General features: G+C 45.2%; 1 protein-coding gene and 1 long non-coding RNA gene across 5 annotated transcripts; one reads left to right on the top strand and one right to left on the bottom strand.

Moving 5' to 3' along the window:
* Window positions 1-1,818: 1,818 nt before the first annotated feature.
* Window positions 1,819-7,807, bottom strand: TOB1 (transducer of ERBB2, 1). 4 transcript variants are annotated; one of them, XM_053301540.1, is made up of 2 exons: window positions 7,590-7,807; window positions 1,819-3,700 (listed from the first exon to the last, which is right to left on the bottom strand). In XM_053301540.1, exon 2 carries the CDS (start codon window positions 3,557-3,559, stop codon window positions 2,564-2,566), a length of 996 nt encoding a protein of 331 aa, XP_053157515.1. In that variant the 5' UTR covers window positions 3,560-3,700; window positions 7,590-7,807; the 3' UTR covers window positions 1,819-2,563. The 4 variants fall into 4 exon arrangements, with proteins under 4 accessions (XP_053157515.1, XP_053157517.1, XP_053157516.1 ...); XM_053301542.1 differs by lacking the exon at window positions 7,590-7,807 and adding an exon at window positions 6,970-7,108; XM_053301541.1 differs by lacking the exon at window positions 7,590-7,807 and adding an exon at window positions 6,527-6,647.
* Window positions 7,808-8,035: 228 nt separating this feature from the next.
* Window positions 8,036-8,985, top strand: LOC128347292 (uncharacterized). The gene is made up of 2 exons (XR_008317486.1): window positions 8,036-8,134; window positions 8,685-8,985. It is a non-coding gene; the product is annotated as an uncharacterized LOC128347292 (long non-coding RNA).
* The last annotated feature ends 5,642 nt before the right edge of the window (window positions 8,986-14,627 follow it).

Here is a 14,627-nt window from a genome sequence, read left to right on the forward strand (position 1 = left end):
TACCATTTGAGTAAGCAATTTGTGGGCTACATAGACTGATGGTCTGACTCTGTATAAAATAGCTTCACAAATTCAAGTAGGACAGATAACAGGGCTGATAAAGTGGGGGCGGAGAGAATCCAAGCTCTCTTATAGCTGTTGAACTTCAGCACACATGGACATAATGTCAGGGTTCAGTCCGCCTGTTCTGTTACTGGCCCATTTATTCTTTACAGCCCCGGGGATTCCAGCTGCTAAAAAACAAAGCTTACCATGATGCTCACTGGATTTTATTCAAGATCTTGAGATCCCCACCACATCCAGCTTAAAAGACCAAACAATAATGCCCCCTCAGTGAGGCCTACAGAACATAATTGTGGATATACATACAACATAATTAACCCTGGACTGATCCAACAGAGACTCCCAGGGCAAATTTGGTGAAGCGTAAAACCAATGTGGGCAATGAAATTAGTCAGCAGGCTCTGGGAAACCCTACAGCTAGCCTGCTCCATGTGTGTTTATTTTACTCTTTAAATAAGTTCTAGAAACATCCAGTATTCAGTCACATCAGGACTAACTTGATGTGCCAAGTATATCTAAGCTGCCTGTGTTCTTTTCTTTATAAAACAATGAGAATGGTATAATGTTGAAGTGAATGTTGTTCTTACAGATAAGTATTTACAGAAATACTCCAAAGTCAAGGATGAGGCTATTCTCATGATCGGCCAAAATTGGGCTAAGGGAGCCTAGCCTGATTTCGGCAGAACGTGAGAACCCCTGGGCTCGCAGGCAAGCCCTGTTTCTCCAAAGCAGACTTACCCCTCCCCTTACACGAGGTTAGCTGAGCGAGCGCTCTGCTAACCCCATCTTTTTGATCATGTATTGCCGCAGCGCGGGCAACACATGAGGAGACCCCTGCTGGGAGGCTGAAACAAGCCTCCCGGCCGTGGGGGGGTCTCTCCAGGATGCCCCCCGCGCGCCCCCTGATCCCCACAGCCCCCACCGTCTCTGTGATGGAGCCAGCAGTCATGTGGGCAGCCGATCCGGCTGCCCAGGGCTGCAGCCTGGATTGTCTGCGGGGAGAGTGGGCCAAGCCTGCATTCCCCGCTGACCTCATTTCAGCGAGTCTCACCAATTGTGAGACTTGCTTCAGTGTCTTCAGCCTCAAAAAAATGCATTCAAAATTTTAAGTTTAATATCCAGTGGGGAGATACAGGGGGAAGAGAGAAAAGGAGTTAACTAGTCTTTTCCTAAGGATACACTTCATTCCATTTGAAACCTACTATATTACAACTACAGTTTGGTGTTTTTAGTTTGTGAAGATGTCATCTACAACCAGAAAAAAACTAATGTGATAAAGCCTATCTGTGGGATTGGTTTCTTTAAAAAGGCATCAATTTTCTTTAGCCTGCTTTCTGAGCGATAAGCCCCTAATATAAGATCAAAACACTAATGCATTGATCTAGGGCTCTAGAGATGCAGCTCTGATCCAATGATTACATGTGCATGAGTTTCACTGTATCTGCCAAGTTGTCTCTAGAGTTTATATTCTATCACTAGCAAGTCAGCACTAAATTTATAATCTTAGCTTTCAACAATAAGGTATAAAGTTAACACCAACTGATCCTATCATGTAGAAGGACTTGCATAATGGGAGAGCCAGATGACATGGTCTGTTTAGACAAAACAAACCTAATAAAGCAGTGAGCTAAATTATACACTATATTATCATGGCACATCTATATAGCAAACTGCTTTACGTTATCTGTGAGATATGCTGTCAGACTTTTCCACAATAGCATTTATAACACTAACCATTAAAAGTCCACAACAGCATTTGAATTTTAAAGAATTTTAATACAAACTTAATATAAACTATTTCAGTCCCTCTCTTTAACATAAGACACTGACTCAAAATACTTTTATACCTTTTTCAAGTATTGCACAATGTAGGTACAAAATTAATATTTACGATTACATTTTCTTCCATAATATATAGCAAAAAATCTTTAAACTTTTTAACAGAAAATACAATTTGTGTTTCTTTCTTGGAAAAAGTTATTCCATACAATTTGAATTCCACCACTTAAGGAATATTTTGTACACTTTTTAGAATTGATGTTTTTAAGATGGATTTTATAATTTCAGTAAAAAAAATACAACATGAAGCTGCTGCAGTTGTCACAGATCACTGTAGTAAAAAGATAAAAATGCAATACCATGTTGTAGAAACAATATATACTCTGATATTTTACAAACTTTGTACTAAATTAAATTATACAATTAGAAAAGACCAATAAACCCACTTATTAGTGCCAATTTTTTATATATAAAAAAATCAGCCATGTCCTTGCTATATCTTAAATACTGTAAGAGGCCATATCTTGAGTATATTTAATGTACAGTCAGTAAAAAATAACTTTGTGCTTGGTTGGCAAATGAAAAAATGATGCATGTTGTCCTTATCTAACCAAGCTTGAACGTATTCATACTACAAGCTTCTTAAAAAAACTCAAGAGGTGAAAAAGATACACCCTTGGGTACGTGCATTTCAACTTGTACAATATGATTTTTTTTTTTTTTAGTTAGCCATAACAGGCTGGAATTGCTGGTTAGAGTACTGCATGCTATTTAAGCTGAAATTCAAGCCATCCACAAAAGACTTCTCATTCAGACCTCCATAGGCTGCAAACATATCAAAGGCATTGCTGTACTGGAGAGGACTAAGGTTAAGGGGACTGTCGCCAGGGAACAGGTTGCTTGTACTACCTTGACCCTGTACATTAGGAAAAATGAACTCCTTTGCATTAGGAGAAAGGGCAGAAGGCTTCTGCTGCTGTTGCGGCGGTTGCTGCTGTTGCGGAACCTGGCTACCTAGGCCAAGACCATAGAGAGAGTGCATGGAGGAGGAAAGAGCTTTCTGTTTCAGCAGATCATTGACATTCAAGCCAAGATTAGTGGGAGAAGTGCGGGCAACCTTGTTGGTGCGGCTGCTATTCTTCATTTTGGTTGAGCCAAACTTGGTGGCAGCAAATGTGGCAGTGGTGAAAGTTAAAGGCTGGGTAGAACGGGGCATGAAGGTTGGGCTCACAGTAGCAGAGTGACCAAAAGGAGGTGAAGGAGAACTTGAAACAGAGGATGCTGGGTCACTAATAGGCATGAACACCTGGGCTTCTGGGTTAAAGCTATTCTTGATTTCTTTATCCAATTCACATCCATTTTCATTTGAATCATCCACATAAAGCACTTTCACTGGTCCCTTCTCACCGATTTGGTATGAAACCTCGAATGGGTCGATCCAGACACTAAGATCCTGAGGCAGATTGCCACGAACATCATCAATGTCCAACCCACTCTCTTTGGATGCTTGTTCAATAACTGGGTCCACTTTCTCCCCTACATGTATACATCTAAACCCTGATCCTTTGTATGGCTTTTCTGGATACCAATGCCCTTCATACTTCTTCTTTAGTAGTCTTTCAAGTTCTTCACCAAAAATGTTCACACGTCGTCTGGGAAGCTTATTGTACAAATATGAAATAATAAAATTGAGTGCTACTTGTATTTCAAGCTGCATAGCTGCTACGGCAAAGAATTACAAAGTCTCCGTTTCAAACCACAAATAATGGAAAAAATGTTCAAAATACCACAGAAAAGCAAGTTTTCTTTCAAAGTGCTAATTCTAGAAGATAATTCTTCACCTTGAGTATTGTTGTTCCTTTAAGAAAAAACAAACACAAAGATCCAAATAAGGAAAGTGCAGGAGCAAGTTGACTAGGCCTATTTCAGCCTCACACTTTATCTAAAATAGGTTATATTTCTCAACAGCAGACATTTACAACACACTGGCGCTTGTACATGCCACTTAAAAGCTCAGGACATTCAATATGCTAAGCACAAATGCAGCACTACTATGGATTAGAATGCAACAATAAGCTGTTTAAAAATATAGTACAGGGCATTTCAAAATCAGTTTGCAGCCCAGGAACTTAAGAAATATGCCAAGGAGTAAGCATGTCTTTAGGACATGATCTGAGCACTGGAAAGCCTGTCAAGGATTCAGTTACAAAACCCTATTTTGGTGACTTATAGTCAAATTACCACTACTATTTCGGGGGACTTCAGCATTATTTTCAAATACCTCAGACTAAAAGCACAAACATTTTGAAGTTTGTAACAGTGCTTGAAAACTGACAGTTTGGGGGAAAAATATCTACATATGAAAATTCCAGAACTATTATTTTACTAAAATGTCCATGATACCCATAAGATGTATCAGCTAGAGAATCCATGCCTATCACCACAAATGAAGAAACAGAAAAATTATGACTACCAATTCAAGATCTTTTGGAACCAGGGGCATAGCTTGTGCAGAGGGGGCCCGTGTCTGTCCCTCTCTCCGATGGCCCCTTGGAGTGAGGGAGACAATGAAGAAAACAGGGAAGGATAATGCTGGGCCTCCCCGAACTCTTTAAACCCATCTGCTCAATTATAGCTACACCCCTGTTTGGAACTTCTGCTCCCCGCCCCCACATAATGAGGCAGGGGGCGGGGTTGTGCCTTCGGCCTCTGTCAGGCACAGCGGCCATCATCTTGGCTCCCTCCACATGGCCAGGGCTGGTCAATCAGGAGAGGGGGAGGAGCTTGCCCGGCAGCCACCATCTTCTTCAGTCTCTTGGCTGCCCACCCACCCTCCCAGTGCTCAGAGAGGGATAGCCGGTCGCTGGGGGCCAAGTAGGAATTTTTTGGGTCATGCAAGATTGGCTTGGGGTGCAACCTTTTCCTGCCTACTTCTCACTGAGGCTTAGGAGCTGGGCTGTAGGCAGGCATCGTAAAAAATTGTCACTTGGCAGGAGAATGAGCAGGTTGGGTAGGTATTCAGGATCGGTGTTTGGCTAGAGGGCCAGTTTGGGTGAGGGGGGTCAAGGAACAGCCCTTCAGGGTTTGGGTGGTCCGGAGGCCTGGGAATGGCTCCTATTCAGGGTGGGTGGGTGGGGTGGCACGATTCACCGGCACAGAGCTTTGGAGGCTTGGGTTTCAGGTGGGTCAGGCCCTCAGTGGGGGAAGCCTCGTGGTGAGAGGACGTCAGGACATGGAGCCTGACTGAATCAGGACCCGGCCCTTTGCCCTGGTGTGGGATGGCCCTCACTAGGAGGGGCCACCACCTGGGAGGAGTATCCACACTCTGATTAGTTAGGGACCTCGTTGCAAGTTTGTTATCACTGTACAATAATAAAGTGGCCCTTATTTACTCTAACTAAGCGTGTCCTGTCTTCACTGGGGCCTGGGGGTGCAGAGAATGCTATACTTAGCATTAGAGCATTTGAAGAAGCCATTGGCCAAATACAAACCTTACAAATTAGTAGTTTTTGCTTCACTTATACTGGAAAAAAGGTAATGGTAATTGTTTTATACAGCTCAGAATATTCTTTTCTAAAATGTAAAGACAAGTCAATATGAAAGTAACTCACTACTGGAAAAGTACACTGTTTTACCCTTCCATCTTACATTACTGCAAAAAATTTACCATAAAGTTGTATTTCACCTGAGAGTTTTTTTTCTGCACTGCACTGCAACAATAGTTCTAAAATCTAGTAAATTCAAGAACCAGAGATCAAAGACACATTTCAGAATTATACTGCTAAATGTGAATCAAAATAAGATTTTATTTACTTTCCCTAAATGGCTGTTTTTCACAGGTTAAACCTGCTTCTAAAGTAATTTCCTTTTCCTGCTGCCCTCTTTATATGATAAGAGAACAACCAGCTGTATGATAAAGCGACCTTTAAACGATTGCTAGATCAGCACTGGGTGGGGATAAGGAAAGATCAAGGGCAAATAGAAGATATTTACAAATGGGAACACATAAGGAACAGAAGATCTGATTGGGGCAGCTATACAGAACATTTAAAACAATTTGTTAATCCACCTGTTTAACCTTTACAGCACTGTAGGAAAAATACCACCCTTTCAAGGAGGACTGAATTAAATAATCATCATCCGTTCCTTTCCCTCACGTAAGGAGCTGATTAAACAAAACAACCTGAAAGGTTGCAAATGTATTCTATCTTTTAAAAAGCCCTTTTAAAATTAACTAAACCTGTTAATTGCATTAATCATGATAGTGGTGATGGGGGAAGGGGAAAAGGCAGAACCTTAAGCAGAGTGTATGGCGTTACATAACCAGGCAGTTGGGTCTCATTAGATTTCTGCTCACAGCCATAGAGCTCTAGCAAGGGGGAAGACAACTGGCCAAGTCCTCTCTCTCCTAGCTAAGCCAAAGCAGGCCCAATTCTCCACTCTCTCACAGCCAGTAGCCTTCCCCTCTGTCTCCATTTGCTGTAAAGGTGGTTTTGTAGCATAATGGGAGGGGCAGGTCTCTTTTAGGAGTTCTCCATCCAATAACATGCCTAGGCAAAGACACAGGTAAGACTGTCTTAAATTCCTTCTTTCCACATGTACCATTTCTCCTCAGTTCCCCCTGTAAGTCCAGCTCACTGCCCTAAGGCCCCCCCCCCCCCCACACACACCCCATATATCCTACCTCAACTAAGGAAGCCTGGTCACCACCAACACAAAACTGGCCATTCGCCCCACAGCTCCATACTAACCATAACCAACGAAAACCCGTGTCAATAGACAAGCCCTCCCTCCCCACATCACTCTTCTAGAGCCCCCCCTCCCCCCTCTCCAACTGCACTCCTCTCTGACAGGCTGTGCCAACAACACTTGCGCCTCCCCGCCTTCTTCCCTCCCTCGCCAGCCTTCTAGGAGGCGGTCCCAACTGCAGCCTCCGCCCCTCCCCCCCAGCAGGGGGGCTGTGCCAGACACCCAAAGCAGCCTCCCCCCCTCCCCTCGGGGAAGGTGGGAGGGGGGGAGAAAAGAGAGACCGCGCCAGCCAATAACCAACCCCCCGCCCCCAGTTACTTTTCCGCCGAGCCCCTAGCTGTGCGAGCCCCCCTTGCGCCCTCCAAGCCCCTTCCTCACCCCACACCTCCGAGGGGGCTGCGCCTGCCAGCGCCGCCGACTCGCCCGCTCCCTTCTCCGCCTCCCTCTGCAGGGCTGTGTCAACACCCTCCGCCGCCGCTGTCCTGTCAGCCCTTCTGCCAACACCCTGCTCGCCTCCAGCCAGCCTTTCCCCGGTCTCCCCCGCCCCACTCCTCCCCGCCAACACACACACACGCGCGCACTCTCCCTGCCTCAGTGGGGCAGTGCCAACCCCCACAGGCTCCTCTGCCCTCCGGCCCCTCCCTCCGGGCTGCGCCAACTCCCCACAGCCTCTCCTCCTCCTCCTCTCCCCCCTTCATCGGGGCTGGTACAAAGGTCTCCCCGCCTCACGCTCCAGCGACCCCCCCCCGATCTCCGTGGGTCTGCTGCACGAAACCCCATCGATGGTGAGGGTGGGGTAACCCCTCCACTCCACCCCCCTCCGAGGGACTGCTACTTCCACCTTCCCTCCGCCGCCCCCACCCCCACCGGCCTATGCCAAGTCACTGCTACGGTGAGATCCTTCCTCCCCTCCGCCTCCGGGGGGCTGACAGGAATTGTGGGGCTCCATCCACTACCCCTCGCTATTCAGAGAGAGAGAGAGAGAGAGAGATACTCACCCGGGGTGAGTGGGGAAGGTGGCGTGAATAGTGCAAACAATCCCGGTGAGGGTCCGGGGGAGTGGAGGAAGGAGGGGGGCTCAGTACCGAAGCCCCATACCCCAAAAAGGGCGCTAGGAAAGGGACAGCAGAACTGCGCTTCTCACACCCCAGGTCGAGAAAGACAGACAGCGCGCTCCGCCTCAGCAGCTGCTAGACGCCTTCTTGTAGCGCCCGAGCGCTCGCCGCGCCCCTATATATGCCTTCCCTTGCCCCGCCCCCTCGGTCCCTCGTGGGCACGCCCATATTTTTTTCTGATCCCACCCACCGTCCTACCAATAGGCCACCCGCTGTCCTGTATGCTGCTTCCGATTGGACTTCTTCACTTGCCAATAAGGCCAGCGTACCCGCCCTCTCGCTCCCCCTCCTACTCTTAATCCCTCCCCTTCTTTATTTTCTCCTCTCCCTACCCCCACCTTAACTCGAGATTTCATATTATTGCCTTTTCTCACTTCTCGCGGAACCTACGAGCGACAAAATTCCGGACGTACGCGTGTGACTCCAGGGTGGGCATGCTGCATGTATATGTGTGTGATAAATATTTCTTGCAGCCGCTTCTTTTTGAGACATAGTTTTATTTTAACATTTTGGCTTTGTCTTATCACTCGTCTATGTTTTAGGCCTGATGTATGTCTTCTCTTTCTTTCTCTCCGCCTCCCCATTTTCTTCACCCTCTTCTACTGAAAACGCTCGATTTCCTGCTACCGTATTTCCATATTTCTTCTGCTCTTTGCTTTTTCTTTAATATCTCCCGGCCAACGTTCTCTGCCTCGTCCCCCTCAACCCTTGCAGTCGCTCCTCCCATGCCCCATCCGTGTGCTCCTAAGTTCCCCCACCCCATACGCACACCTATGAAGCTTAATCTTGGCCGATTCTGCTCTTCGCCATTTTATTTTATGTGCTTCCCCACCCGATTGCCCCTTCATCTCGGGGGCCAATGAGGATTGAACGTTTCTACGTCAGCTCCCACCCTCATCCCCACCCCCTGCAGCTAAGGGGCTTGCGGTTACGTCAAACGCCCACGTCAGTCCTAATCGGTGCATTCCTCCCTTCCAGGGTTCGTGAAACTACATCTCCCAGGATGCTCTTTGTTGTATGCGTCATTGGGGCAGCTGGGTATGGGGTGCTTAGAGAGACGTCAAAGGCTAGGCTTCTCAACCTGCTCTTGACTCAGAAGGTAGCTGCGAAGACGAGATTAACGAGGAATGAACACGTGACCCATCAAACCACAAAATAAAGGTGCAATCGTCTTCCAAGTACAATGCCGATCATAGTTTGTATACATTTTCTTGCCAATAAAGTATTATTCACGTAAATGAATGATAATGGCTTGGCAATAAAGAATACTCTGGACAAATCTTCCTCATTTTCCACGGGAACAAGGGGGTGCAAACAGAAGGGAAAGCTGAGGACGGAGCAACTCCTCACCTTTTCTGAGAGAGGCAGGCACGTTTGGGAGGGAGATATGGGTTATTCGATTAGGTGGGGGAGAGTTCAATAAAATGAGAGAGGGATTCCTCAAATGCTTAGGAGGGGTCTGCACTCCTGCTCATGAATACTATTTAAGGAGGGGAAGTTTTCCTCCCTGAACGTTTTACATGTGATTGTTCCTCAGGAGCACCAAATCAAATCTTTATTGTTACGGTCATTCGACCAGCAAAACACAAAATACAGCAGGAGCACCTGCGATGTCGGTGCTTCCACACTCTAATGATGGAGGCATTGTTTTGCTTTTTCTAGAAGGTTGAAGGTGGTTTAAAAATGCGATTGATCATCTTGGTGCATACATTCACCGCACCTTTGCCTATGGTAAGCAGGGTGTTGTTTAATTGTTTCAAAAACCTACAATACCTGTTTGACCAAAACACCACTGGGACAAAACAAATATGTGTATATCATGGCAAGTATGCCTCTCATCTGTCTCTAGCCTTGACTAATAACACAAACTAAATGGACCTATGTAATGTAATAGATGTGCAAGTGAAAGGCACAATTCTTTCTTTTTTTTTAAGTGGGGATCCTGCTTGATTGTATAACTAATTGCTAGAGTTATTACACAACCCAGTTCCCAACATTTATTTATTCCATTTTTAAATATTTATTCCATTTTTTAATCCCACCCTTCTTCCAAGGCATGCATGGTCCCCACCTCACTTTAATCTTCACAACAAGGTAGGTTAGACTGGGAGAGACTAACTGGCCAGGGTCACCTGTGACCAAGAAACAGAACCCAAGACAGGGCTGTGCAGACTGGGGCAGGCTTTTCACTTAAGAGCTAAGGTAACCAGGTGTCCACTGCTGTCCCCTAAAAACATCAAAGAAAGAATCAAAATACTGTGTACTAGTATTTGAATATAATAATAGTGATAAAACAGTATGTTTGAAAACTATCTGGTCTACAATAAATATAATTAATCCAAATCAATAAAATATATCTGTATATCACAAAAACGTTTGTGAGAGATGATCAATAAGATTTCAATAAGATCTCAAACCCCTGCTAACTGGGCAAAGAGGCACCTTTTACCATGGTGATTCTCTTTATTTAGCAGGGGGAGAGTAACTGGCCCTATCCACCCCAGCACAGTACTTCCAGTGACTGTTGCTGGTGTGTGCCCTATGTTTCTTTTTAGAATGTGAGCCCTTTGGGGACAGGGAGCCATCTTATTTGTTTTATCTCTCTTTGTAAACCGCCCTGAGCCATTTTTGGAAGGGCGGTATAGAAATCAAATTAATAATGATGATGATGATGATGATCTCTGTGTGTCCAACTGAAAAGATTAAATCTGATAATTCATTACCAAAATGTCCTATAGTTGATGGATAGGAGAAGTGTAGACAAATATTCCCATGTGGTTGCAGTGTCATGTTTTGATTGAGAAATGAAATGTCAGATCAGTTTTATAATTTTGCCAAAATCTGATGAGTCTTGTAATTTTGCCTATTTATTTATTTGTTTGTTTGTTTGATTTATATACTGCCTTTCCAAAAATGGCTCAGGGCAGATTACATCAAAAACAATTAAAATCAATTAACAATTAAATGTATTTTGACTAGACTATAGTCCAGTCAAAACACATCTGGCTGTTATTATATTAAAACACTAGCTTGAAGTACCCTGCATTGCTCGGGCTTATGGTATGAATTTCTCTTTGTTATTGCATCCATATCTGTTTTGTGGCTATACCCATTGTATATCCATCTGTCTGTGCAAGGTGGTTGTTGGGTTCCGGTACCCTGTGTTACTTGTAGAGTTATAGGAAGACGAGAGAGATTAGCACACAGTATTTGGATTCTTTTTGGATGTTTTGATATATTGTCGAATCCAACATGGTTTTGTTTTCCAATGCTGCCCCATCCCTTTTGCTTTCTCCCATAGGAATCGTTTCCTTCTACTTCCACAGGACCCTGTTGTAGCAAGGGCCGAAGTTGCCCTCCTAACACAACAAACCCCTAGCATTGAATTGCCTGATCAAGCTCCCATGTATGGGCAGTGCACTTTATCTTTGCGGGCAGAGATGCACACTGAGCTCTTCCTTCCGCCCCACCGCAATATAGAAAGTACTCATCATGCCCTGCCTGTCTCATCGTGACAGCGAGATATAAAAGTAACCACAACAACATAGCAGGCTTTTTTCTTTTTCTTTGCTCGCATACACACCACACACACAGCACTTCTGATGTTCCTTTGTTGCAGAACATCAATACTCCATAATGGATGCCCTCTTTATGGAATATCTCTGGAGGCTCCCAAGAATAAGCACCCACAGGGTTATCATTGTCTGATTTGGCAAGAAGAAAGGAAACAACTGGGGATACCGACGTGGACTACTTTGTCTCCTCCTCCCGTAGCCGCATTCTTTAAGAAGAGGAAAAACAGCCCAAGGGGAGGGGGCTCGGGTGGGCGAACCAAGTCTTCTCTCTGGCAAGAGAGGCGGCTGAGTGAGCACAACACTGGACCACAGAGTCGCACCCTCTCTCTCTTTGTCCTCTTATCATTGGCTTCCAGAGCTGTCCGTCACCGGTGACCGGGCAGCGTGCCAGTCGCGTCACCTCCACCCGAAGCTTCGACGCTTGCTTGGCCTGCAGTGCTGGTGCTCCCTGCCTGGATAAGGCAGAAAAGAGGAATGCAGAGTGGCAGGAGAAGCAAGAAGCGGGGAGAAGAAGAGAGAGGGAAGGGAAGCGGGCGGCGGGCGAGGAGGGAGGCAGGCAAAGCAGCAAGTATTGGTAAAGCCAAACGTTGCGTTGGGTTGGGCCCCATGCCATTAGCGTGCAAGAGAGAGAAGGAAGGAGAGCGGGTGGGTGGGGAAATCTGCCACTTCAGAGGAGAAACTGCGAAGGGAGCGCAGGGCCCCGTCTCCATAGGAGCGATGGCGGGGCCGACTTGCTGTGCCGGACAGACAGGATCTCTCTGTGGTCTCTCGTTCTTCCCTGCAGACTTTGCCGTCTTCGCAGGAGAGCAGATGGGGAAAAATCAACCCCAGCTGGACCGGGAAATTTAGGGGCCGCGCGGAGGTCAGGCTCGACAGAACGCAAAGCTCTCTGTGCGAAAAACATCCTAGGAAGATTGGACACGGATTGTAAGAAACCCGCTGTCTTTGTGTCTCATTTCATATTTGATACCTAACTTTGCGTTCATACGTATTGACTCCTCTCTGTATTATCCAGAGTAATAACTAACTGCTGCTGTTTTTAAATAATAAAGCCTATGCAAAAACGCTGTGATGTTTTTGGAGAAATACCTCTTTTTTCTCCTTTTCATTCCTGTCTGTCTGTTTTCCTCTATGTAGCTAAAAATATTGGCCACAGGTAGCAACCCTGACTGATTGGCTACATTCCCTCCTTAGTTTCATTGGTTGGTCACTCGGTATCTAGGAGGGATACGTTAAACTCCAGAGTTTGGTTTTGTATTTCAAAAGTGGGGGGAAGATATCGGGGATTAGTGTTGGAGGAAAAAAGCCCTGAATAGACTGAGGAGCAAACCATCCCCTCAACCCCCAGGGAAACCCGACGAGGATGAGGAGATGGAAAAATCTGAGAACATTCAGACAATCTGGGGTGGCTGGCCAGCCTTAGAGTAAAGAAAGCAGACTGTTCTGTTTAGGAAGTTAAAAGTGCAGCTCACCTGAAATGGGGGACTCTTGCAGTGAAAGTAGACACCAGTACCTATACAGGGGAAACTTGGCAGTATAGGGGAAGTATAGCTTAGTTAAAGGTCTCTGGTGTGGGGGTGGACAAAGCTCCAAACGGTCTAAACATGATGCAAGGCATAAAACTTTACTGTTATAATTTTAAGAAGACTCAGTACATTTGACAAAGAATATAACACTTATGCTCAGGAGCACCACCAGGAATTTTGAAGACTGGCTGTAAAGTATTACCCCAAAAGGTGGACTGTGGGTATTAGAAACTCATAGGAACTTGGGAAGCTGCCTTCTACCAAGTCAGACCATTGGTCCATCTAACTCATTATTGTCTACGCAGACTGGCAGCGGCTTCTCCAAGGTTGCAGGCAGCAATCTCTCCCAGCCCTATCTTGGAAATGCCAGGGAGGGAATTTGGAACCTGCAGCTATCTTTCAAGGAATATCTTTCATGTAGTCTCCCATACAAATGCAACCAGCACAGACCCTGCTTAGCAAAAGGGACAACTCATGATTGCTAACCCAAGACCAGCCACCTAATGGTGCAGCAGGGAAATGACTTGATTATCGAGCCAGAGGTTGCCGGGTTGAAGCCAGTTCAAATCCCCACTGGTATGTTTCCCAGACTATGGGAAACTCCTGTATCAGGCAGCAGCGATATAAGGAGATGCTGAAAGGCATCATCTCATACTGCATGGGAAGAAGCAATGGTAAACCCCTCTGGTATTCTACCAAAGACAACCACAGGGCTCTGTGGTCGCCAGGAGTCAAAACCGACTCAACTTTACCTTTACCCCAAGACCAGCTCTCCTCCTCCTCCTCTTCCTCTCTCCTAATTCCCTACTAACTCCTGTGTTAGTGGAGTGGCCAGATCATCATTTTTGAAAAAGGCACACTGGAACTTTGTACATACAGTGCCATCAAGCAAGTGCTTTATGGCATAAGCAAAAAAAGATATGTCCCTGCCCCAAGGAAATTGCAATCAAATGGCTGAGTGGAAAAAATAATAAGTCTCAACTGACCAAATAAACTGATTAATAGGGATGTGCATGAATCGATTTTTTTGATTCAATTTGTGTCTGAATTGAATCACCCTATTTGTTTTGTCTCTGAATCTGTCCCCCCAATCACCCCAGATTCTATTTGGATTTGATTTGGATCAATTCAGACCACTTATAAAAGTCCTAGGGGAACCAAATTTGGTTGGTGGGTAGGTCCTCATGGGTGCCACCTGCCATCCAAATTTCAAGAGCACTTGGTTGATTTTTAATGGTTTTTAAAAAAGTTTTTAATAATTTTGTATATTTCTGCCATAGGAAATAATGAGGATTCAAAGTCGCCTTATCCTAACCCTAACACTGATCCCCAGCTTTAATTTTCTTCTTAAAGCTAAGCTCTAGCCTTTGTAGAAGTGGAGTTATGGAGCAACAGGTGTGGTCACTATTTTTCAAGTGTTTGGATTCTTTGGTGTATAATAACTTTTCCTCATAATGAATCCCTATGAGAATTCATTAAACACCTTCATTTCTTCTGTTCATTTTGACTGTCACTGGACAATGCCAACTGTCAACTGCGATGTGCCAACCCACCCCCTGCAAGGCAGTGGGGGTACTTTTTATTTTTTAGGAATATTGAAGTGTTTATATTCTTTGGTGTCTAATAACTTTTCCTCATAATGAATCCCTATGAGAATTCATTAAACACCTTCATTTCTTCTGTTCATTTTGACTGTCATTGGACAATGCCAACTGTCAACTGCCATGTGCCAACCCACCCCCTGCAAGGCAGTGGGGGTACTTTTTATTTTTTAGGAATATTGAAGTGTTTATATTCTTTGGTGTCTAATAACTTTTCCT

The sequence above is a fragment of the Hemicordylus capensis genome, chromosome 2 (assembly GCF_027244095.1).
Source record: "Hemicordylus capensis ecotype Gifberg chromosome 2, rHemCap1.1.pri, whole genome shotgun sequence".
Lineage (NCBI taxonomy): Eukaryota > Metazoa > Chordata > Lepidosauria > Squamata > Cordylidae > Hemicordylus > Hemicordylus capensis.

What these genes read in the sequence shown, in the direction of transcription:
- TOB1 (XM_053301540.1), bottom strand. Translation starts at nt 3,559, where the DNA reads ATGCAGCTTGAAATACAAGTAGCACTCAATTTTATTATTTCATATTTG.